Source organism: Cydia amplana, chromosome 21, assembly GCF_948474715.1.
Source record: "Cydia amplana chromosome 21, ilCydAmpl1.1, whole genome shotgun sequence".
Lineage (NCBI taxonomy): Eukaryota > Metazoa > Arthropoda > Insecta > Lepidoptera > Tortricidae > Cydia > Cydia amplana.
Window position 1 is genome coordinate 10,501,817 of NC_086089.1, and position 26,146 is coordinate 10,527,962.

The following is a 26,146-nucleotide window of genomic DNA, read 5'->3' on the forward strand; positions in this document are numbered from 1 at the left end:
AAGCCGATTTTGCTGTTGCGTTACATCTCTTTGTTCTGATGATGTTAATGTGAGGAACAGTTATATATTTTGTGAGTTCATGTTTTTGAGAATACGGTCACTATCATATTATTTTATTATTCTACACATTACCAACGGTAAATTACCTATATGTATAAACCTAAAGGCCACCTACACCTAAAATGGGGCACTATCTATGAAAAGGGATCTTATTGTCGATGGCGCTTACGCCGCTCAGCGTCGCGCGGCATTGTATTTACTTACTTATATCGGAGCATCGTTAACAAAGGCGTAAGCGCCATCGACAATAAGGTCCCTTTCCATAGTAAACGTCACAAATATTTATTTAAATAAAAAATACACCCCGATTGACAAACCGTTATATTTTTGGAATTTTGTAGTTGGGTAAAATCCTATGCATCAATAGGTCATTTTCGGCAAGTTTTATTTGTAATAATAACTCAATTCTCAAAACCTTCCTGAAATGTACAATACCTTATAGCCATGTCCCATAATAGCACAGGCATTGGATTAACTTTCTATTGTAGGCAGGGAAATTTACATGCAGTCTCATTCCTAGCGCTTGAATGATAGGTGCGGCTTGTAATGTATAATTTTGTTGCACAGGCGTCTATCAGTGCTAACATCCAACTAGAATGCTAACTGCTGTGCTTTCTAATTCATCATATAAGTTGTTTTGTAACGTCGCCCCGGCTTCGCACGGGTTTAGGGTTACCAGATGACAGGAATTTTCCTGACATGTCAGGAATTTTGGCCTTTTGTCAGGAATGGGGACGGAACACGAAATTGTCAGGATTTTTTTGAATTGATGGACTTTTTTTATAAAGTACCTTTTCATTAACTTAAATTAATAAAACTTAAAAAAACGCGGCTATCGGCTCAACCGGGTGGCCATCGTTAACGGCTAGACCCCCCCCCCGTCGTCGTCAAAAATATGAATGTCAGGAATAATATTCGGAACTCAGGAATTTTGTCAGGAAATTCTAACTTTGTATCTGGTAACCCTACACGGGTTACACTAAACCTTAATAGGGTATTTTCCTACTAGACAAATCAGTTTATTTTTAAGAACTGTCAAAACGATTTGCTAATATGGAATTTATATGAAACATAACACAGTGACCTCACGGTCAACTCGCCTACTCTTTATAGTTCTGTCCGATTAATTAAATAGGACTTGTTCTTAAAAATAACTGCTATTTATGTTTTTATAATAATTATACAATGGTGCTTTATTTCATGCATGGTGTGTAATAATTTATTTTAAAGACAGTCAAATACCCTATTAAGGAGCCCCACTGATTACCAGTCCGCCGGACGATATCGGCCTGTCATTTAAACGCAAAAGGTGACAGTCCGGCGGACTGGTAATCAGTGGGCCCCTTTATACACCTAAACTTTCCTCAAGAATCACTCTATTGCTAGGTGAAAACCGCATGGAAATCCGTTCAGTAGTTTTTGAGTTTATCGCGTACATATACATACATATAATATAAACAAACAGACGCGGCAGGAGACAGATGATTCCGGGGATTCCTGGGCAAAAATTCGTAAAGTTCACACATTCAGTGCCAGCGACTCGCTAGGCGAGTTCACTGTTCGTAGCGCGTAGCTAGCGCTGGCACTGAATGTGTTAATGCAGTATAATGAACCCACGTATATGTCAGCTGCCGCTCCATTGGTGGGTAGAGGAACGCGGTAGCCAGTGTTGCCAACTTGCCACCCAAACACGAAAAATGAAATGTAGGCATCGCATCCCGAATCGATAGAAACTATGGCAGATGATAATTTAGATGCTATTGTGGGTAAAAAATATCATTAGCCGGTTAGGTAAAGTTTTCAGCACCAGCTGGCAACCTTAACTCCCTGTTGATCTGGTTGAGCTGGCAGCGTCGCGTCTGCAGGCGTCTACGCGAGGGTCGAGCTGGCAACGTCGCGTGACCAACATATATTAGACAACGGACCTTGAATAAATTTTTAGCACCAGCTCGCAACCTCAACTCCTTGTTGATCTCCTGGTTGAGCTGGCAGCGTCGCGTCTGCAGGCGACCACGCGAGGGTCGAGCTGACAACGTCGCGCAGACATTAGACAACGTACCTTGAATAAGTTTTCAGCACCAGCTCGCAACCTCAACTCCTTGTTGATCTCCTGGTTGAGCTGGCAGCGTCGCGTCCGCAGGCGTCCACGCGAGGGTCGAGCTGGCAACGTCGCGCCGACATTAGACAACGTACCTTGAATAAGTTTTCAGCACCAGCTCGCAACCTCAACTCCTTGTTGATCTCCTGGTTGAGCTGGCAGCGTCGCGTCCGCAGGCGTCCACGCGAGGGTCGAGCTGGCAACGTCGCGCCGACATTAGACAACGTACCTTGAATAAGTTTTCAGCACCAGCTCGCAACCTCAACTCCTTGTTGATCTCCTGGTTGAGCTGGCAGCGTCGCGTCTGCAGGCGTCCGCGGCACGTCGCCACGCGAGGGTCCGAGCCCTGGAAGAAGAAAACAGATTCTTAGTCATATTGCTTAAGGGATGACTCGCAATGTTACTAAAATCGCGCGCGAACTCGCATGCGATTTTAGTAACATTGCGGACTGTTGGTTACGTCCAATCACTGACAATCCAACCTCTAGACTGAGCTTAGGCCAATTCTTTCATGAAACCGATGCTGCCAAAAATACGGGGGTGCGGGGGGACGAGGTGAGCGAATCCCGTGCCGTGATTGGTCCGTTCAAAGACACGGACCAATCACGGCACGGGATTGACTCGAAGATGGAGTAACGCTACCGTATGTGTGGCAGAGGGGGTAGCGCGACTATGCTATGTCTAGAGGTTGGATTGTCTGTGCGTCCAATTCAACCGACCGATCAAAACCCGCAATGTACCTAATGAAAGTCGCATACGAGTTCTCGTATCGTCTAATTGGGCCTTAAGGGGCCCACTAATTTATCCGCCGGACGACATCAGCCTGTCAGAACAATAAGTTGACAGTTCCGAACAACTGACAGGCCGATATCGTCCGGCGGACTGGTAATCAGTGGGCCCCTTTAGTCCGGGCCGTAGCCGGCCCGTAGCTTCGTTTCTATGGAAAGCACGTGATCACCGATCAGCCGTCATAGAAAATGACATGTCGGACGCAACGTTCCGGGCCTAGGCCGGTCTAGCGTGAGTCATCCTTAACCCATCATGGAACAATCGTGTTCCTAACATTTGGAAGGCGTGCGCGGCGCCGAAGCCAACACATAGAGGCTCTTTTTACATTTTAATGAGATGTAAGAGGTACACAGAACCTAGCGGATGGTACCCTTGCACGTGAGATTGGGACACACGCAGAAGCAGCACCCGCCAGAGTATATAAGCCAGTGTAAGGGGGCCATTTTATTTAAAGTTGTCCCTTACACTATTTTCTCAAATTTGGGATTTTTTATGTTATTTCTACTCAGAATCACGAGCTCTCTTGATCCTAATAAGAGAAAAAAAGTGTCCCAAAATTTCCATACATTTTTCGATCTTTCCATTCCGTGATCGCCATACAAAGTCTATGAAAAATGGTAACGGAATGGAAATAAAAACCTTGGTACACTTTTTTTCTCCTATTAGGATAGAAAGAGCTCGTGATTCTGAGTAGAATTAACATAGAAATTCACAAATTAAAATACTTACCAAGTTTCAACAGTATAGTTCTTATAATAAATTTTTTAAATAAAATGGCCCAAGGAGACATGTTTGATAAGATAACATAAGATCCTGCAATAATCTAGAGAACTTATCATATATTACTTAGGATATTTTTTATTTTTTATAGACTTATTCACTGTGCATTTGCAATGAAAGCATGCAAAAATACTAAACATTTTAAACTTTTTTGAGGTCCTTTATATTTTACAAGCTTTTTACTAACTTGTAATAGTTGTAATGTACTACACACAGACAATGTATCCTAAATGAACCTAACTAAAGTCTATTTTTTTATTCGGTAGACTGAAATGACAGTTCATAGTATGAACATAAAACGTCATTTCATACTATGAAATGTCATTTTAATCTACCTAATAAAAAAACAGATTTTAACTATGCGTGTATATGTATGTACGAGTCAAATCTTGTAAGTTAAATTTGACCCACTTCCCAACTTTCGATGAAGCTGAAAATTTGTATACATATGTAAGTCAGGTGTCACTGCAATATTACGGTACCATCGAGCTGATCTGATGATGGAAACACGAGCTAACCATAGGAACTTTGTGATAAAACAACATAAACTTATTGTGTTTGGGGTTTTTAGAATTTGCCTGTGGAAAGAAAAGTACAGTCAGCGATGAAAGCTTGTACCAAAAGTGAAATTTTTGCCATAAACCTATTTTAAGGTTAAACCAGCCATAGGCTAGTAAATAAGTGAGTCAAAGCACTTAAGCTCTGTGATTTAAATAAACACTGCCCTACTTTACACCAATCCCACACATCCATCACACAACATGATCACAGTAAGAAACGCATCAATTTCATAATAAATCGTGTTCTCATGCACGCATGTCATAACGAGCCATGTCACGAAGATGATAGTTTGCAGTGAAAGCGAGCCTGGACATAGATCATTAGTAAGACGGAATGTCATAGATTTAAGTACACCCATTTTATATAAAGTTCCGTTTTTAAATTAAAATGGATTTTAGCCATTCGGACAATTTAGCCAGTGTCAAGGTACAGAGAGTAAAATGACATGATCATTTCGCCAATATCAAAAGTGTGCTTGTACCTATATATGGAGCTCAACCGGAGGTCCTCTTATTAAAGAATGAACGAATGACAGTTTAAATTCACAAGAACATAATTATGGTACAGTCGATAAAAGTCGTAAGTAAATAACACTTTTTTGTAAATTTGGGATTTCTTGTTATTCTCCTAATGATCCTAGTAGGAGGAAAAATGTGTTAATATCGTATCACAATCTAGTTATATTGAAAATATTGCCTTTTTGTTTTCAATACAAAAAGAAAACCGACAGAGAGATAAAGACATAAAATATACAATTAATATGCACAACCCGTCGACTCATATGATACATTTCATTATTATACAGAGTGCAACCAGTTATGGATACCCAATAATAATATAGTTATCTAACAGTTTCATAATAAATGCTAATTTAATGGGACCATTTTAAGAACGGGGCGACATAATCTGGGTCGTAATGAATTAGAATTAAGTTTAGTTTGACGTTTAATGGCGTTATTCTTAAACGGCTGCTAACTTAATCAGTTGATGTTCGTCGTTTGTCCCTATCTGTCGTTATGCCATAGAGAGGGACAAACGACGATCATCAGCTGATTAACCTAGCAGACGTTTATGAATAACAATTTCAATTCAATAACGCCCACGCCGTAAGTCAATATACTGCGTATATCTACGAATATGTTGCGATAAAGTGTTTTAGATAAAACAGGAACGGCCGTTAATACATATTTATGGTGGGGAATAAAAAAAAGCGGCCAAGTGCGAGTCGGACTCGCCCATGAAGGGTTCCGTATTTAGGCGATTTATGACGTATAAAAAAAAACTACTTACTAGATCTCGTTCAAACCAATTTTCGGTGGAAGTTTACATGATAATGTACATCATATATTTTTTTTAGTTTTATCATTCTCTTATTTTAGAAGTTACAGGGGGGGGACACACATTTTACCACTTTGGAAGTGTCTCTCGCGCAAACTATTCAGTTTAGAAAAAAATGATATTAGAAACCTCAATATCATTTTTGAAGACCTATCCATAGATATCCCACACATATGGGTTTGATGAAAAAAAAATTTTTGAGTTTCAGTTCGAAGTATGGGGAACCCCAAAAATTTATTGTTTTTTTTCTATTTTTGTGTGAAAATCTTAATGCGGTTCACAGAATACATCTACGTACCAAGTTTCAACAGTATAGTTCTTATAGTTTCGGAGAAAAGTGGCTGTGACATACGGACGGACAGACAGACGGACAGACAGACAGACATGACGAATCTATAAGGGTTCCGTTTTTTGCCATTTGGCTACGGAACCCTAAAAATGTGAGACTGTGACAAGGACAAACAATAATAGCGCTTTCGCCAGTTCATCAGATCCAGGTAAGATACTAGATTCATGTATCAAGCGTAGGTATCAACTGTTTGACACATGTCAGTTCGTAGAAGTCCACTTTTGGCGCCATTTCAACATAAATCACTCGATCAGCACTTGCCCAGTCTTTCCACGTACGCCCGTATTGTGCATTGCATACTGACTTGGCCCTTGGATGACTTATGTTTTAAAGTGCAGTGAATTCAGGGGGCTTAGCCAACGTTGCAAAAGGTTGTAAATGCTTATGTTAGCCAAAGAGGTGAATTATTCTTTTAACAACAATCTTATTTCTTCTTATCTTCTCTTCTTGTATTTACATAGTGATAAAGTGCGATAGAAATGTCTATCCTAGGACTGCACTTAGGATTATTTCAATCAGCGATCCTATAAAGCCCATCACAGACGGCGCGATAATATATCGGCAGATACCGACAGATACGGCATCTATTTGACAGAGCCCACACATGAAGCTGTAATATATATATATTTTGGTATCTGCCGATATCTTATTGCAAGGCATCTGCAGATGCCTTGAGATGTATCGGTCGGTATATTTCGTCTCTCACACAGTGTAAGTGCTAGAGCGACATATATTTTGGTAACGGCAGGTATCTGACGGTACCTATCGGCATTTACCTATATCGGCCGATATATTCAGGGCCGGATCTAGGGTAGAGCGAGTGGAGCGGCCGTTGTAGGCGCCGGAAGGCAAGGGGGGCGCCAAAATACGCGAGTGTGGCGAGGGGGAGGGGTGGAAAATACGCTTGAAAACTTCAACGAAGGGCACCAAAAGTACCAAAACCCGATTTCGCTCTACCCTGATCAAGGGCTCGGGCCGGCACTGGATATATTATCGCTCCGTCTGTGACGAGCTTAACTCATATTAACGACCCGCGTGCCTCGGTGGAATATAAACATCTCAGATGGAAGATAGTGGGATTTAGTATTTCGAACACTGATTTATTGTCGTCAATAAATAAAGGTGATTGAATAAAAATAATAAAATCAGGCTTGGGTATTGGGTATTTAAATCTATTTTAGGGTCTTCAGAAAATAGTTTTATAGTCTGTCAAAGTTTGTCGTAGAAAAAGGCGCGAAATCCAAATTTTCTATTGGACGACAATCCTTTTCGCGCCAAGATTTTTTAAATATGTCGCTTTTGACGTGATAACGTCTTATAAATCGATGAACACCGGTAGCATGTACGAAAAAGTGTCACGTTGTGGACAGATCTCCATGGTAACGTGGACAAATCTCCATGGTAACGTATAAAAATATGCAATTTTTCATCAATGTTTTCTTAAGACGTTATCACGCAAAGTTATCGTCCGTAAACCGACTTTACAGTCAACCATATATTTTATTTTATTTCTAGATTTAATCAAAATTAACTATATTTTTTTTCTACAGATGAAAATGGCTTGACAGACTATAATATACTACTATAGTAATCTATGGTTCCACGATGAGAAAAAGCAACCCAATAGTTGTTAGTTTTTCGAAAAAAAAACCGGCCAAGTGCGTTACGCGTGCGCCAACATTAAGTCCGACTCACGCTTGACTGCACATTTCTAATAGGTTTCCTGTCATCTATAGGTAAAGAACTATTTTGTGTATTTTTTTCAAAATTTTAGAGCCAGTAGTTTTGGAGAGAAGGGGGGGGGGGGGATGGTCATTTTTTGCCTATTTTCTTGAATAACTGCTAAACTATTAATCCTAAAATTATAAAAAAATATATATTTGAGATTCTTACAATGAGCTCTTTCATTTGATATATAACACGATATAGTTTGAAAATTTTCATTTTTTATTTTTCTCATTTACCCCCCAAAAATGGCCTCCATAATTGAAATTCATTTATTTACGATACACGTCCATCTTTGAGTCACAAACTTACATAGGTGTGCCAAATTTCAACTTAATTGGTCCAGTAGTTTCGGAGAAAATAGACTGTGACAGACGGACGGACAGACGGACAGACGCACGAGTGATCCTATTAGGGTTCCGTTTTTTTCCTTTTGAGGTACGGAACCCTAAAAAAGCCATTTAGGGTCATTATGTAAATGATTATTATGTATTTATATGTAAAAGTATGTGGATGAAAATAGTGCAATGACCTTAGTAGGTTTTACTATGATATCTTACTATCTTCTACCGAATCTACTACTTTCTACCGTAAGTTCTATAAGTTCTATAAGGGCTACTGAACCCTACGCACCAGCGAGCATAAGCATATTTCCGCATACATATGCATAAAGTGCAGCTACGCTATGCAACATCAGATGCGCGCGCGCATGAATTGCAGATCGTTTTCTCTGAACTTCCGCGGTCTGGCTAGTTATAAATGTTATAATGGATAGCGTAATTGTAATGCAACAGCACAGACTAATTACACAGTTTTCTTTGGGTATTAAGTAGTAATATTTTGAGCAAAATCACTGCAATATCACAGTAAAAAGTTGGGTATATTTTGTCATATTATCATTAGTCATAAAACTGAAACCGTTTACTTTTCTTTTCGTAAGGTTATCCTATAGATAGGTTAGGTTAGGTTAGGTTTGTTTTATGTCATCCTATCCCTGCGTTTCCTTAATTCCGTCCCAGGCGGTGTAATGTCTAAATAAATCGTCTGCAATAGACGCTAAGGCCAATGATAGGTACCAGCATTACCGCTCTAGTGCCAGAAAAAGTTGTTTATCCACGTTTGCATATTTTCCTCACTGGCACAGTTCTGCCACGCCACACTGATTCTTTAAAAAACTACGCAATAAATAATTCAACGATATCTGCTTGAATTAATACACTTCTTGCACTAACATTTATTTCCATATGATTTCGTAAAAACAAACACACAATGTATTAAATACCACTGACAAGACACCATAATTTCAATCTTAATGGTACCATTTAAAGTCTATATTGCAACAGACTTAAGCATTTCACGTGAGTGTTTTGTTTCAATACGTAAATCAGAATTTTATTTTGCTTTGTAGCTATCTTATACTAAATAGAACTATAATCCTCGTCACATAAGGTTGTAATTCCATTGGCACATAAAAATCTTATAGCATTTTTCGAATTTTGAATTGCGAATTGATCGTTCTTTAAAAAAGAATCGTAAAACGTATGAATAAAGTCGATAATGAAATGACTATATATTTTACTAGGCGTTTTTGTGTAAAATGTACGACAGTTCTTGATAGTTGAAGACTTAATTGGTTTACTAATAGGGTATTAATGTGTATGTATTGACATTCTGTAATAAAACCTTATGTACAGATAGCAATCAATCTTAATGATAGGGGTGTAAGTATGTCTTTTACAAGAATAGGTAGAATCCAACCATTTTATGTGAAATCACAGAAATAGTTAGGTAAGTATTTCTTTTAGACGGGCAAGGTTGTTGTTTATCTAACCCTTTGTGCTAAAATAATATTGGTTGATGGCGAAATATTATAAATTTGAACTTCGAGCGTAGCGAGCGGTTCGAAAATTGGAATCTTGAGTTATGGGAGGGTTTCAAGGCATGAGGGTTAAATATTTTTTTCCACAAAGTGAAAAACAACATTATTCACCACAGCAACGCGTGGAAAATAGGTACTCATTATTTGAAGTTGCCTTCATAAGTATAAATCCAAATGATCGCAATTCAATTAGAGCAACCAACACGAGGAAACAACTCAAATTTTGCATCAAATTTCTTTGCCACTCTTGTGGATAAAATGCAACTTTCTCATACGTTTTCGAAGAATAAAGAAAGCCTTTAGGAGTGTAGTGAAAATAGTTTTGCCTAAATTATTAAATATAATTAGAGGACTTTGAGGCAACCGTAAAGCCGATCAAAAAGAAGTCAAAAAGGATCAGCATCAAACAAAATACATTACAATATCAAATCGACGCTAAATCATGTGGATTAACATTTTTATTGATCTGTTTATGGCATGTGTCCTGGCGATTCGAATTTACACATTGATGTCTATTTGATCTCAATCTGACTTCTTCAAATATTATCCCACCCACGGGCGTAGCCAGGGGGAGGGTTTTGGGGATTCAAACCCCCCCCGAAAAGTTCAGCAGTATAGTTCTTATAGTTTCGGACATTTTGTGGACAGACGGACAGACGGACAGACAGACAGACAGACATGACGAATCCATAAGGGTTCCGTTTTTTGCCATTTGGCTACGGAACCCTAAAAACAATAAATTTTGGGGGTTCCCCATACTTAGAACTGAAACCCAAAATTTTTTTTTCATCAAACCCATACGTGTGGGGTATCTATGGATAGGTCTTCAAAATGATAGTGTAGTTTCTAATATCATTTAATTCATTTTTTTCTAAACTGAATAGTTTGCGCGAGAGACACTTCCAAAGTGGTAAAATGTGTGTCCCCCCCCTGTAACTTCTAAAATAAAAGATAAAACTCAAAAAAATATATGATGTACATTACCATGCAAACTTCCACCGAAAATTGGTTTGAACGAGGTCTAGTAAGTAGTTTTTTTTTATACGTCATAAATCCCCTAAATACGGAACCCTTCATGGTCGAGTCCGACTCGCACTTGGCCGCTTTTTTTTAAATAGATAGAGTGATTCAAGATGAAGTTTTATGTATAACTTGTTAACCCATGCGAAGCCGGGGCGGGTCGCTAGTTAAATATAATTTGAGAACTGTGAGGCAACCCTAAAGCCGCTCAAAAAGAAGTCAAAAAGGATCAGCATCAAACAAAATTCATTACATGTATTAGAACAAATTAAATTATTTCCAGAAAATATTTTAATTTGTTTTTATTTCAAGTAGACACACTACTATAAATTATAAACTTTGAATAAATGTCATATACTAAGAAAAAGTGACCAAGGCCTCCAGTGCCCCAGGCTGGAGGCCTTGGTCACTTTTTCTTAGTATATGACATTTATTCAAAATTCATTACAATATCAAATCGACGCTAAATCATTTTGATTATCATTTTTATTGATCCGGATATGGCATGTGTCCTGGCGCCGATTCGAATTTACACATTGATGTCTATTTGATCTCAATCTGACTTCAAATTTCAAATATTTTCCCACCGGAATCTTTCTATCTTGTAGCAAAGAGGACTAGTGAAATTTTAATTCATGAAATAAACAAGTGTACAGATGTAGTGAATAATTGTTTTCCATCGTATTTTCTCGGAAACCTTCGTACCTATTTGTCATGATGTCACACTATTTCAGTCAAGCTCAGTACTTTTTGTACCGAGACTGACTGAAATAGCAAGACACGTTCGTACTGATGAATTTTATTGTATGACGTTGAAATTAGGCTTTAGTATTGTAATCAGCCAGATTTTAAAGTTCCGAAAATCAAGTATGGCCAAATTGGAAACAAGAATAATTCTTTATTTAATACATAGCTATATCAAACATGTGTTCACGAAAAAGTTCAACAAACACGCAAATAGTACATTACGATACAATAAGTACTTTGCAGAAAATTAATGACTAACGAATTACCTTTTCACACGTGTATTGTAGAACTTTTTACAGTAAACTGTCATTCAATAGAACTTGCTAAATATGTAAACAAAAGTTACTAGTAAATTGACATTTAGTGTCAATTTTAGTATGGCGGTTTGTTTACATAATTAGCAAGTTCTATTGAAAGACACTTTACATATGCACGTAATTTTCGACATAGGCACGTATTGTGCTAGTTACCGCACTAGGGCGGTAAAGTAGCACCATATGTACTGTAAAATTCAATATAAAACTACAATTTTGCATTTAACCCTTTTTTACAGTTGAGTGTATCTGATACAGTCATTTCTTAGTTCCCCGAACCACATGTCCGGTGTCGAAAGGTATGTATGTCTCTGTGTGTTTATTATGGTAATTTGCATTGTGTGACAGTGACATATGATCTTTACTGACTATTCTTCACCTATTGGTGTTTAACAAACGAACAGAGCAGCTACAGGTACAGTCTTCATCAGATATATGAACATATTATTATGCTTATAGTGGCGTTTCCTCACTTAATCGCTGAATTGTTAGCGTTATTGCTTTTTTTCATATATTTCATATTTATTTATTTAATGAAAGACAATTCATTGCCTAATTATGTATGAAAACATTGTAGATACCTACATTATTAAGGCTGCGTTTTCACCAGAGATGTAGTGTTGAGTCGCTCACTCGTGAGGCACCTCATTTGTACCACTCATTTTGTTAATTTGTCGCAGTACTTCGTACCGCAAAAATGTCTTACTTCACTCCTCTATTCATTTTACTTGATTCTAAAATTATCTTTCTCCTAAAAGTTCTATTCTTAACCTCCAGAATTGCACTCCAATTAAATGTTACTATTTATTTATTTATAAAGGAAGTGATGAATACATAATTTTATTTTATTTTATTTTATTAGAAGACCAACAGCTTTAACAAACTATATAGTTATAACTAGGATACAATCATGAAGCCAATAACAGGTCTCCCTAACAGATACAATTGAAAATATTACGGATTTGCTTAGGTACTAGGTTATAGTAGGTATTACACAATTGTGTGTGCGTCGACTGTGTGTGTGTGTGTGTGTGTGTGTGTGTGTGTGTGTGTGTGTGTGTGTGTGTGTGTGTGTGTGTGCGTGTATGCGTGCGTGTGTGTGTGTGTTCACTCCTCCACTTGATTGTTATTAATTTTTATCGCAATTGCAGCTTTAAACGATTTTTTATTTTTGTGCACAAATGGATCAATATCGCAAAACTGATTGTTGTACGTTTTTGAAATTCTATATGTGGGATTATGATAGGCCTCGTAATTAAAAACCAAAATATCACTTTATTTGTTTTATTTAACTACGCAAAACTAATTTTATGGAATATTAAACACCTTAACGCACGTTCGCTCTCTCACCATTCAAATCGTTCTCCCCGTCCCTTTCGCACCTCTTGTCATCCTTCTCTCTCCCTTACGTTCCGTTTCACGCTATCCCCTTACGTTCCATTCCTACATTCTCGGCTGTCCTGCACATCATTATCTGCCCCCAGATATACTTCACACGTTCATCCATCTACACATCATTCATTCAACATTGTAAGGGTAAGTACACGGTAATCTTAACTCTATCTTACATCAGTACCTATAGTGCCATGCTCTGAAATAAAAAGTTACTATTGATTTAAGCACATCTGCTGCATACTACACATCTGAAAAAATTGAGCATCTTAATATGGCACATTAACAATTTACTGAAATCTAGCAAACACTGCTAATATTTTTAACTCTCATGGTACGTTTTAAACATATTGAAAACAGCTGGCAGCATAAGTAACATAGGAACATTTTACAACTTTTTAACATTTTAGCTGCCTTTAAAATTTAACCAACCATAACATAACAAAATATGCATCTTAGCTTAAAACTTTAGGAACCAGGAATTTCCTACACGAGATCAAGTTTATATGCAGAAGGTCCGTCTTTTATACTAATTATAACATTTGCCAATCGAGAAATAAGAGAAAAAGGGCTAGACTACTACCTTATCACTCGCAGTCCTCCTCAGGCCATCTTTTCATGAAGTCCGCAGACGTGGCTGTCTTGTTGGGACCCTCTGTGCCGCTGTACAACTTCTCCACGTCATATCGGTCGTTACGCTTCACCTTGGTTACCTTATAGGGTCCGAGGAACTTTGGCTTGAGCTTAAGCCCTGGCCCAAACTGTGTCCTCTTAATTGCGACGAGATCGCCTACCTCGTACTTGGAGCTCTCTTTCCTCTTCTTATTGAAACTTTTCTTATTTTCTTCTTGAATTTTCTGTATCTGTTCTTTAGCTTTCTGTCTTAGACTTTCTCTTTCTTCATCAAACTGGGATATGGTTTCCTGTTGTAAAAGGTTCAATATCTCTACATCCTCCTTGCACTTCATCTTAGTGCCGGTCAACAGCTGGAAAGGCGAGGTATCTATACTTCTTTGGTAAGTACTGTTTATAGCTCTCTGTACTCGCCCGACATGCTTGTACCAAGTAGACTGGTCTTCTATGCATAGCTTCGTTAGCATGGGGATCATAATACGGTGAATGCGTTCCGCCTGACCATTCGCCCTTGCTATTCCAGTGGTAATCGTCACATGCTGGATTCCTTCATCTTCGCAGTACTTCTGAAAGGCTCCGCTAGTGAATGCTGTACCTCTATCTGTGATGATACGTGTGGGGTTACCAAACGTCTGCTGCTGTAGCTGCAACTTACTAATTACTTCTGCGCTGGATGTTGACTTCGTCGGGTAGAGCCACACGAACTTCGTGAATGCATCCACTACTGTAAGTATATGATTGTAGAGCTTCTTCGTTTCTGTCAACGGTCCTATGTGGTCCAGGTGCAATGTATGCAGTGGAGTACCTTCTTTAGCAATAGGATTTAGAAATCCTTCCTGCTTTCCTTCCTTTCTTGTTGCTAATAAGCATGGTATGCAGCCTGTCACTACCTCTTCTATTTTTCTATCCATGTTTCTTATGTAGTAATCTTTGCTTATAGCTTCCTTCATCTTTCTCATAGCAAAATGACCGTTACTATGCACCTTCTTGATAACTTCTTTCTCCATTACCTTAGGCACCACCAGTTGCCGTTGGTCTCCTTTGTATAGTATGTCATTTTCCACATAAAAGTCATTGTAATGCCCATCTTTCAAAATCAGCTGTTTAATGGCATTGAGCTCTTCATCTCTTTCTTGAGCTTGACCGATCCTCTCATGTAGGCTTACCACTGTTGCCACATATGGATTCCTGCTAAGTGCATCTGCGTGCGGCATCTTGGCACCAGCTCGATGCTCTATCTCATAGTCATACTGGTCCAGTAGTAACACCCATCTTGCCACTTTCGGTGTCAACTCCTTCTTTTTCAAAGTAAGCTCAAAAGCTTGACAATCTGTCACAATCTTAAAATGTATACCGAACAGATAGTGGTGGAACTTCCTCACACTCTCCACTATAGCTAGAGCTTCGAGCTCATAGCTCGAATATCGGCTCTCAGCTTCACTTGTACGTCTACTTCTATAGTATACAGGGTGCAGTTCTCCATCTTCACTGGTCTGCAGAAGTATACCTGCCAGAGCCTGGCTTGACGCATCAGTGTGAAGTTCGGTATGAAGCTTCGGGTTGAAAATCTTGAGCACTGGCTCACTCGTTAACTTCTGTTTCAAAATATTGAATGCTTCTTGCTGCTCAGGACCAAAGGTAAACTTTGCATCTTTTTTCATCAAATCCGTTAAGGGTCTTGCTATCTGTGCAAAGTCCCTTATATACTTTCTGAAATATGAGGTTAATCCAATGAAGCTTTGGATCTGCTTGACATTCACAGGCTCAGGGTATCGCGCTACTGCTTCTACCTTCTCTGGACTTGGCTGTACTTGACCTTCTTTAACCAGATGGCCTAGGTACTCAATCTCTCGGCATATCAGCTTGGCCTTCTTCCAGTTAATTTCAAGTCCATACTCCGCAGCAACCTCCAACACCCGTTGCAGCCTTAGTAGCGCCTCTTGCTCCGTCTGGGCTGGAATTATAATGTCATCTATGAATACCATCATAACACCTTCTTGCATCAACTCTTTAAATATAGTGGTAATGAACCTCATGAAATACTTCGGACTGACTGATAACCCGAAAGGGGCTCTCAGGAACTCCCATTGGCCGTGATGGGCCACAAATGAAGTATAGGGCACAGACTCCTTACTAATCCTTAAATGGAAAAACCCATTTTTAAGGTCTAGCACACTGAACAACTTAGCATCTCTCAACTTGTCAATTAAATCCTCTATCAGTGGCAGGGGAAATTCATCTTTAACCATCTTACTATTCAACAATCTATAATCAACACAAACTCTGGTTGAACCATCTTTTTTCTTGACAAGGACTAGCGGGCTACTATATTCGGAATAACTCACCTGTATAATTCCTTTTTGCATCCACTCATTAACCTGTTCCTCCACAATGTTCTGCTCCACGATGGAAAGCCTTCTGGGACGCTGCGCCACTGGGACATCATCTTTGAGAATGATCTTCAGTTCGATCGGCACCTCTCTGGTCTGCACGGGGTTGTATTCGGCGACCAGACGCTCGACCTCTTCCCTTACCGTACCATCGCGTACGTGATCTGAAACAGTGAATACCTCACACACACAATCCAGACGCGCCAGCCATCCCTCATTCTCAAGTGGCAAGAACTTTACGGAACCTTTGCACATAACCATGGTCACAGTGTCAAGAAATTCCCGACCTACAATACATTTATACGGCATACAATCATTAGGTACAACATGAAATATTGTGTCATCATAGCACGTCTCGTCGATGATCATATTAGCGTAGAACTTGCCGTAAGGAAATATATCCTTCATACCGAGTCCGGTAAACACAGAGTCATCATCACACATTTTCACCTTAAGTTCGTCGAACGAGTCCTTATTTATCAAATTGAATCCACTGCCAGAGTCTACTAACGCCTGTATTTCCACTCCGCACAAATTAATTGACTTCATCGGCTTTTTCTTATTAGTTTTCGTCTTCGATTCGTCAACTTTAGTCGCAATGTTTACATCATGCCGGTAACTGTCAACGCTGTCATCCGCCATGTTGACGTCTGCCTCCTCATTGGCCAGTATTCCAAACATGGCCGACTGCCGACGAATATCCACCGCTGCAGACTGCTTTACCGACGGAGATGCTTGCTGTCTCGCTTTCTCACCCGCGCCGCTTATGCGAGACTGCTTTACCGACGAATCCGCACCGCCAGCCGCGCCGGCGCCGCCGCCGCCACCGCGTTCCTTGGATTTCGATGGACATTCTCTGCTTATATGACCAAAATCGTTGCAAAAATAGCATTTCACCCCTCTAGAACATGTTACCGCCAGATGATCTTCTTCACCACATTTGTAGCACCTTTTTCGACTTGATGATGACGATGAACTATTATACTTCGTGTCTTTTTCTATCTTATTAGGTTTAGCTTCTTTGTCTTCTTTCTTCGTTTTAGTCTTCATTTTTTCATATAAAAGCAACTTCTCCTTGAGTACGGGATAAGTAGTAGCCCCGTATAATATAGATTTATTAGGTTCGTAGTCCGTAATGCCGTCAACGATGTATTGTATCGCGACGTAATCCGGAAACTTAGCTCGCTTACCGAGCTCCTTCATAATGAGCATGTATTGATAGTAAGACTCTTCTCTTCTCTTCTTTCTGTTGCCCATAAGCTCGTGCATTTCCTTAGTGTTGATTGCATCCGGGAACTCTTTAAGCAATGCCGCCTTAAGCTCGTCGTACTTCTTAAAGGTTTTCTCGGACTGCAACCATAACGCCGCCGTGCCCACCAAGGATCTACGCGCCACCACGAGCTTCTGCGCCTCCGTCCAGCTGAAGATTTCCGAGTTATCTTCTATATCTTGCGCCCATTTCGACGCCGTGTGCGCTTTATCGTCGCCGCTAAACTTCGTAATACTGTCCGTCATGACAGTGAGGTTTAAAAGGCTAGCACACGCGTCGGCCGCCATTTTCTCGTCTTCAATTCCTGAGCTTAGAATACTCAAAATTGTTTCTTCGTCTTGATCGTCGTACATCAACCTTCTTATTTTTCGTCGTGTCTTCGTGTTGGAATGGAGAACAATCTTCTTTTGCCGTGTTCTGGTACCGCCGCCGTCTTTCGCCGGTACGTTGCGCGCGACCACGTGCCACCGTCGAACAACTATTTGGTTTTTAGAGGCAATCCCGGACGAGCCCCCAGAATTATGTGGGATTATGATAGGCCTCGTAATTAAAAACCAAAATATCACTTTATTTGTTTTATTTAACTACGCAAAACTAATTTTATGGAATATTAAACACCTTAACGCACGTTCGCTCTCTCACCATTCAAATCGTTCTCCCCGTCCCTTTCGCACCTCTTGTCATCCTTCTCTCTCCCTTACGTTCCGTTTCACGCTATCCCCTTACGTTCCATTCCTACATATATAATACTGAATTCCTGCCATAATTAGTATGATAGTTAGGTAAACTAAGAAGACGTTGGTGCCTAGTATTTACTTTAGGTGTGAAGTATTTGATCTCAGCTATAAGGTTAGTACAATCTAAATCACCTTTGACAATATCAAATAGTAAACCCATATCGAGCAATACCCTCCTATCCTCTAGGCTCATTATATTGTACCGCTTGCAACTAATCTTATAACTTATGGATGGCTGTTTAGTAAGGTAATTCAGGTATCGTAAGAACCTCTGTTGCAGTCTTTCAATTCGTGATTTGTAGGTAATGTAATTAGGAGACCATATATTGGATGCGTACTCTAGGACACTACGTACATAGGTAAAATAAACCACTTTGATACAGTCAGGGTCGTTAAATGCCTTACAGACTCTCATCACGAACCCCAAATTCCTGTAAGCTTTGTTTATTATATTATCAATGTGATCTGACATCAACATTTTACTATCTAATAAGACTCCTAGGTCTCTAATTGATGTAACTCTTTCTAAGCTAGTTTTATTCATAGTGTAATTAGCATGAATCGGTGATGGCTTCCTAGAAAAACTGATTACTTGACATTTAGATGCATTAACCGTTATTTTGTTTTTGTTGTAGTATTGTGAGAGAGAATCTAAGGTTTTTTGTAAAATGTTACAGTCAGAGGTATCTTTGATTTTGATATATACTTTTTTGTCATCTGCATATAACAGATGTTGAACAGGTGATTCAATACAAGTGTAAATATCAAATATATATGCATTATAAAACAAAGGTCCTAAATGCGATCCCTGAGGGACGCCAGATGGGACATAAATATGATTAGATCTGTAACCACCAATAGTGACGAACTGTGACCTGTTGGAGAGATAAGATTTTATCCATCTTAGTAGACAACCATGTATGCCTAATTTTTCTAATTTGGCCAACAGGATGACGTGGTCCACTCGGTCGAAGGCTTTCTCAAAATCAGTGTACACCACGTCAACCTGTCCACCTCTCTCCATGTTACTTAGGACATAATTAGTAAATTCTGCAAGATTTGTAATTGTAGATCGTCGCCTAAGAAAACCATGTTGGTTAGAGCTGACGCCTTGCATTATTGTAGGATAAATGTGATCGTATACTATTTTCTCGAAAATTTTACTGAATATGTTTAATATTGAAATAGGGCGGTAGTTTTCAATATTTGTTTTTGATGATTTTTTATGTATTGGGACAACATTGGCCTCCTTCCATTTATCGGGAAATATGCCCTCTGATAAGGATCGGTTTATTAATATCGATAATGGAATACTAAGAGTTATACTCGTGTTTCGTATAAATATTGGCGCAATATCATCCGGACCTGCAGATTTAGTAGTGTCTACCTTACTCAGTAACGCGGCCACAGTGCTAGTGGAAACGGTAACCCTCCCAATTGTGTGCTCATCACCCATAGTGGGGATATTTAGGCTACTTAAGTCATAGTTATCGCTCGGTTCAACGTACATGGTTTTGAAAAAATCGATAAAGCCATTACAGATATTAGTCCCATCACAAAGAGAATCGTTTTTATACGTCATGGTTTTAGGATAAGAGGAGCATCCACGCATTGATTTTATGTAGCTCCACATTTTTTTTGGGTTAACTTTAATTTGTTTTTGAGACAATAATATGAAATCATTATAATTTTTAACTTCCAATTTATTGATTTTTCGTCTCAAATAGGAGAATTCACGATAATCGAGGTCATTATGATAACGTTTCCATTTTCTATGGGCCTTCCATTTGCGACGTATTAAACTTATCAAATTTTTACTATACCAGGATGGGTACTGTTTAGAGTTGGGATTAGACTGTACTTTGGGAATAAATAAATTAATACATTCACGTATTCTTTCGTAGAAACATTCTACAGCTGAATTTAATGAATCGATAGGGGCAAGCAATTGGTACCAGTCTATTTCACGAATATAATTGTTTATTTTGTCAAAGTCACCTTTATAATATAATATTTTTGTGTAATATTTTTCTTTTAAAGGCAAGACCTGTAGGTCGTAAGGCACGATGGAAAAGCAAGGATGAGCTTTGTCCTCATTTAAGATTGGATTAGATATGTTATTAATGCATAATGAAAAATTGCTAAATACAAGGTCAAGTGTGTTCCCGCTTATATTCGTGATTATGTTCCGTTGTTCTAGGCCAAGATATGAGAATTCCTCTATAAGTTCAGTACCAGATCTCTGAATTTCGGCAGAACCTTTTTTTAAATAAATTGGTCCATCACTAGTCCATTGTATGCATGGTAGATTGAAGTCGCCAACGATCATAAAATAATCCTCAGTATTTTGCCGGTATACCTGGGCTACTGTTTCAAGTACGTTCTTAACATCATTGGGTAGCGTGCGATAGTTAGGCGGTAAATATACTGCGGCTATATTAATATTATATTCTGAACCAAATGTACTGGAGGGTCCCGTTACCCATAGTAGTTCTGTAGGTGGAGTAGCCCTCTCCACTCGTAACGTAACTCCCAGTTCGCGACGAGCGCACACCATGACTCCTCCACCCATAGTTACATTCATCAGGCCTAAATCTCTATCCAGTCTAAAAATGTCGTACTTAGAGTTACATAGTTCGCTATCAAGTATACCTGCATGAAGCCATGTTTCGGTTATTATTAAAATATCGTAGTTACGTAATAAAATATTTCTGTAAAAATCTGTCGTTTTTGTGCGCAAACCGCGCACATTTTGGTAATATATGTTTAGATACACGAACGTATATTATGAAAGTAATATATTAGTTCAGGGACGATTATGTACAATGCATACAACAAAACCCATGAAAATAATAACATATTATAACTGAACAACGCTGTAGGCACAAAACACATCAATGCAGATCGCTCAGAGACGTAAACAACTTTTTCTATACGTTGTGATTTCAATAGGTCGCATGTAACAGTAAAACAGGCAAACACATTCGTGGTATTGTATGCCCAATTGCTGCAAATACAGATCTCAGATTGTTTCGATGCATGATAGATAATTAAACAGGAAAATAGGCCTTGCGACGAAATAAGATTTAGTTCAATGGTAGAAACCGTGCAGACTACTCTGTTTATGTAAACTGTGAGAACTAGAGGACTTAAAAAATGTTGTTTACATGTTAATGGATGGCGTGAAATCATGACTAATAATAGTGTTATTATATTTTGCATTTTTGAAACATTACACTTTCCGTAGAAACGCAATTTTGAGTATAATATTGTAAAATTTATAAACAAACGATTAAGTGGCGAATATGTGGATACAATGCTGCAAATGGAGGTGTGAAAATAGTGTGTGTGAGTGTGAGTGATATTTGAGGTGATTCTTGGAGAATGTCGGTAAGCAATTAGGTAACATAAGTGTACAATATATGAAGGGTATAAGTGGCACAGTAGTAGTAATGTTAAAACTATAAGTAAATTAGTCATATTTCATAACAACTTCTTTAAATCTTTGAGTGAATCGACTACTAAGACAGGGGCTCCGTCTGATTTCCGGGCGTAAATGTTGCATTCTCGAACCCAAACGTACTCATATCCTCGATTCTTTGCCGCAGCCTTGCACTCTTTGAGTACTTGTTTCCGTGATGGTGTAAGATGCTCGTTCACATAAAGTCTTCGAGATTCTCCCTGGAGGCCGATGTCTGACGTGGAGATACCGCGGGTCCTTCGTAAGCCCGCAAGGATGTTATTTTTGTGTGTACGATTCCTCAATTTGACTATGATGGCCCTAGGCCGGCCCTCTCGAGGTGTCATCGCACGTACTCTGGTGACATGTTCGATATCGTTTTGGATTATTTCTACTCCAGCATGCTTGGCAATCGATATAATAAGGTTCGGCAGGTTTTCGTTTTTTAATTCTGGCATGCCGGTAATTTCGAGATTTTGAATACGAGCATATTGTTGTTGTCTGTCCATGTCCAGAAGTAGCTGGTCATATTTGTTGTTCAGTGCCTCATAGTCGGAATGCTTATTTTCTAAGCCGGACACTTTTGAGGTTAGTTCTACCATTTGTCTCTCGTGCTCGCGTTGTTTCTCGGCAGCAAAATCAAAGGAGGTCTTCATATGATTAAACTCGGTCAACATTTCCTTTTGCTGTGTCTTTAATTCAAATATTGAGTTATTAATCGTACTGTTGTCCGAGCGCAGTGATTTTAATTCCGATTTGATGTCGGCAAACATGTTCTTGATATCTGATCCTAAGTTTGATAAGTCCATGTCGCAACCGTCCAAATGTTTCCTTTTTCGCTGCTGTCCACTATGCGAAGAAACAGGGTCCTGATTTTCTGTATGAAGTTCGGGATTCGACCCAAATTGTTTAATCGGCGAGCGGAATATATTAACAGTCGCCATTATTCACACAATCACGAATAATGCCAGGCAATAATGCACTTTAACACACGCGCACACAGTATGTTTTAGTATGAATTGAATTTAGTAAAATCCAAGCGAACCGTAGATAAATAAACACGTCCGTCTAAGACGGCGCCGACGATAGATTTTAGATAAATATGTATATACATTAAATATTTTTGTCGCCGTTGGAATTAATGGAATAGTCGACGCTGAAAATATGCTAGTACCTCACCTCATTTGAAGTAAGACATTGTAACACCTCATTTTAGAAAATGAGGTACTCATACAAACTCATTTTAAATTGATGTCCTACCCATCACTACAGAGATGTGCGAGGATGCGTATTAGCGAGAGATGCCTTTGTTAAGAACCAATAGGGCGTTTTTTTTTGTTGTCCCCTACACTTTTTTTCAAATTTGGGATTTTTCATGTTATTTCTACTCAGAATCACGAGCTCTGTCTATCCTAATAGGAGAAAAAAAGTTTCCCAAAATTTCCATACATTTTTCGATCTTTCCATTCCGCGACCGCCATACATAAAGTCTATGAAAAATGGTGACCTAAAATGGAAATAAAAACCTTAGGACACTTTTTTTCTCCTATTAGGATAGAAAGAGCTCGTGATTCTGAGTAGAAATAACATAAAAAATCCCAAATTTGAAAAAAAAGTGTAGGGGACAACAAAAAAAAAACGCCCAATAGAACCTTGCATATTGTTTAGTCCATAGTGCTGCGCTGAACGAGGATTAGTCATGCTTGTTATGAAAAAAAAGCTGCACTTTTGGAGGAAAGCAAGCCGCTTTGCACGATGATAGTGGAGGCCCATTAAAACATTTTTTTTCGAAGAACCCGTAATTTCGTCCCTTAGAGGCCGAGGTGAAGCGAGGTCTGTTAAAAACAGAAAAAAAATCCTACAAGTTTCACGGATCATCCAATTTCGTTAAATTTGGTGTCAATTGAAAGAAAATTATATTCTTAATTATAAAAAAAAATAAAAACAAAATATTTTTAAAGTAAAATAGTGTGAAAAGATTGAAAACCTATTTTTTCCTTTGTGTCTTCCACGTTGAATAATGTTTAGAAAAACGTACTGTACCATAAAATTAAACACATTTTTCATCATATACTGAAAACCGCATCAAAATCGGTTAAGCAGTTTATGAGAATTATGAGATCCATGTTTCAGAAGTTGACTTAGTTTTATTTATTTATTTTATAGACCAAGAAGCATGTAAATCATAGTAAATTTTAAGTATTTTGTGGGTATTTACTTTATCTATTTTAAAAATATGTGTATATATTCACAAAAAACTGGACAAGTGCGAGTCGGACTCGCGCACGAAAGGTTCCGTACCATTATGCAAAAAACGGCAAAAAATGTACGTTTGTTGTATGGGAGCCCCACTTAAATATTTATTTTATTATATTTTTAGTATTTGCTGTTATAGCGACAACAGAAATACATCATCTGTGAAAATTTCAACTGCCTAGCTATCACGGTACATGAGATACAGTCTGATGTTTACCAGTTCTGTTCCGTTCCACGGACAGACGGACAGCGGAGTTTTAGTATAATAGGGTCCCGTTTTTACCCTTTGGGTACGGAACCCTGAAAAGGTCTATTCGCCTTCATTCGTACTTGGCTCACATGGTATAGTTTGTAGCTTTCTAGTAGAGCCCAGAGTTATACGCTGCACGCAAAGTATGTTTGTGAAGTGCAGCTTGAGTTGAGGGAAGTTTAGTTACAAGTTTGTTCTTTACTGTAAAAAACCGTTCTGTGCTCTGCATGTGCATCATACAATTTAATAAAATGGTTTCTAGGGAACCAAATAAGCTTATAAAGGCAGGAGGTACTTCCGGATGCTACTGGACGCTGGACGTGTTGGAGTCTCAGGGCCTAAATAGAGCTGACGGAAAAAGGCCAGATGGTTTGACACTGCTGAAAACGCAGCCCCATTTGGGATGCGACGTGTGTAAGCAGTTAAGCACACTTGCCCCTTCACACCTCGGCCACAGGGCTGCTCCGAGCCGCCGAAAATGCAGCAAAACTTAAACGAGCGAAATAGTCCAATTTGGAGCCTGCCTACGAATTTGTACATAGGTACAAGTAGCCGTAGAGACAAGCGGCTCTTAGTGTGCTGAGGCAAAAAAAACTATCAATAAGTTATGACAATGATGCCTACGTGAAAAAAGGGGCGACCCCAGGTCCGGCGCATATTTAGTGTAAGACACGTCGTTAGCCACACAGCGAAGCAATTTAACGCGAGCAGCGTTATAAGCACAAGCTCATCAGAACCATCTACCACAAAAGTACTGCAAGTTCCCGGCCCTAATTCTGCATCCAAAAAGGAGTCAAACAGGATGATCGACCCACTATCTCCAAAGCTGTTTACCTCTTGCCTACAGGAAATCGTCCAGAAGCTGGTGGCTAAATGGGAAATAATGGGCATTGACGTCGGCGAAATAAGGTTGAAAAACCTGCGTTTTTCCGACGACATAGTCTTGTTTTCCCACACTGCACCTCATTTAGAGAAAATGTTAGACCTTAGACCAGCAAGTCTTGAAGTCGGATTCGAAATGAACAGGACAAAAACCCAGTTAATGGTCAATGGCGTGAAACGTAGGGTCACGGTAGATAGGCAGGATATACAATTTCGTTGACGAATACACCTGCATGGGCCAGATATAATCCTTCAATAATATGCAGTCCAAGGAAATCGATCGACGCATCGAAAAAGCATGGAAGAGCTTCTGGTCCACGAAGGGCCATCTTCCACTGGCATCAAAACACAAACACTTCAACTTGTGTATCCTTGCTTATCCTAACAACCTACAGCGCATAAACTTGGTCATTAACAGAAGCCCAATAGTCCCGACTCAAGAATATGACAGTACTAAAAATCGCCATGTAAATAAAACTTAGCCAAATTCGAGAACTTGAATCTCATAAACGGCTTAACCGATTTTGATGCGGTTTTCAATATACGATAAGAAATATGTTTGATTTTATCATTTAGTGCTTTTTGTAGACTTTTTTCTATATGGAACACACTATTTGCAAAAATAAAGTGTAGAAGGAAAAAATAGGTTTTCAATTTTTTTTACATTATTTTTGTATTGACATATTTTGTTTTAATTTTTTTTACGATAAAGATAGTCATTTTCTTACAATTGACACCAAATTTAACGAAATCGGAGGATCCGTAAAATTTGTAGGATGTTTTATTCTGTTTATAACAGCCCTCGCTTCACCTCGGCTCCTAAGGGACGAAATTACCGGTTCTTCGAAAAAAATCGTTTTATTGAGCCTCCACTATCATCGTGTAAAGCGGCTTGCTTTCCTCTCAAAATGCAGCTTTCGGGCAAAAAAGCTTCATAACCAGTAAGACTAGATTAGGTAAAGTAATTAATAAGTAGGTAATTCTATTACTTAGTTCTTAACAAACACTTCCATTGCTCCTCATCCTTGCACCGCTTTGGTGGAAACGCAGCTTTACTACGGTACTAAACCCGACGGCGTAAGTTAAAATACCTAATTATATACAATATCGATTAATCAGCTCGACCCTAATTGTCCGCACGTGCACATGGTCTAGCATCTATATCTAGAATATCTAGATCGAGCCTGGAACCTATAATCACAACTAGCAGCTGAAC

General features: G+C 38.9%; 1 protein-coding gene across 1 annotated transcript in view; it reads right to left on the bottom strand.

The window, feature by feature from the left end:
- The window catches only part of LOC134658225 (rhophilin-2-B), a 125,453-nt gene that overhangs the window by 20,215 nt on the left and 79,092 nt on the right, over positions 1–26,146 (bottom strand). The window contains exon 2 of the mRNA XM_063513836.1: positions 2,388–2,504. Coding sequence (XP_063369906.1) covers positions 2,388–2,504 — 117 coding nt within the window. The remainder of the gene's footprint in view (positions 1–2,387; positions 2,505–26,146) is intronic.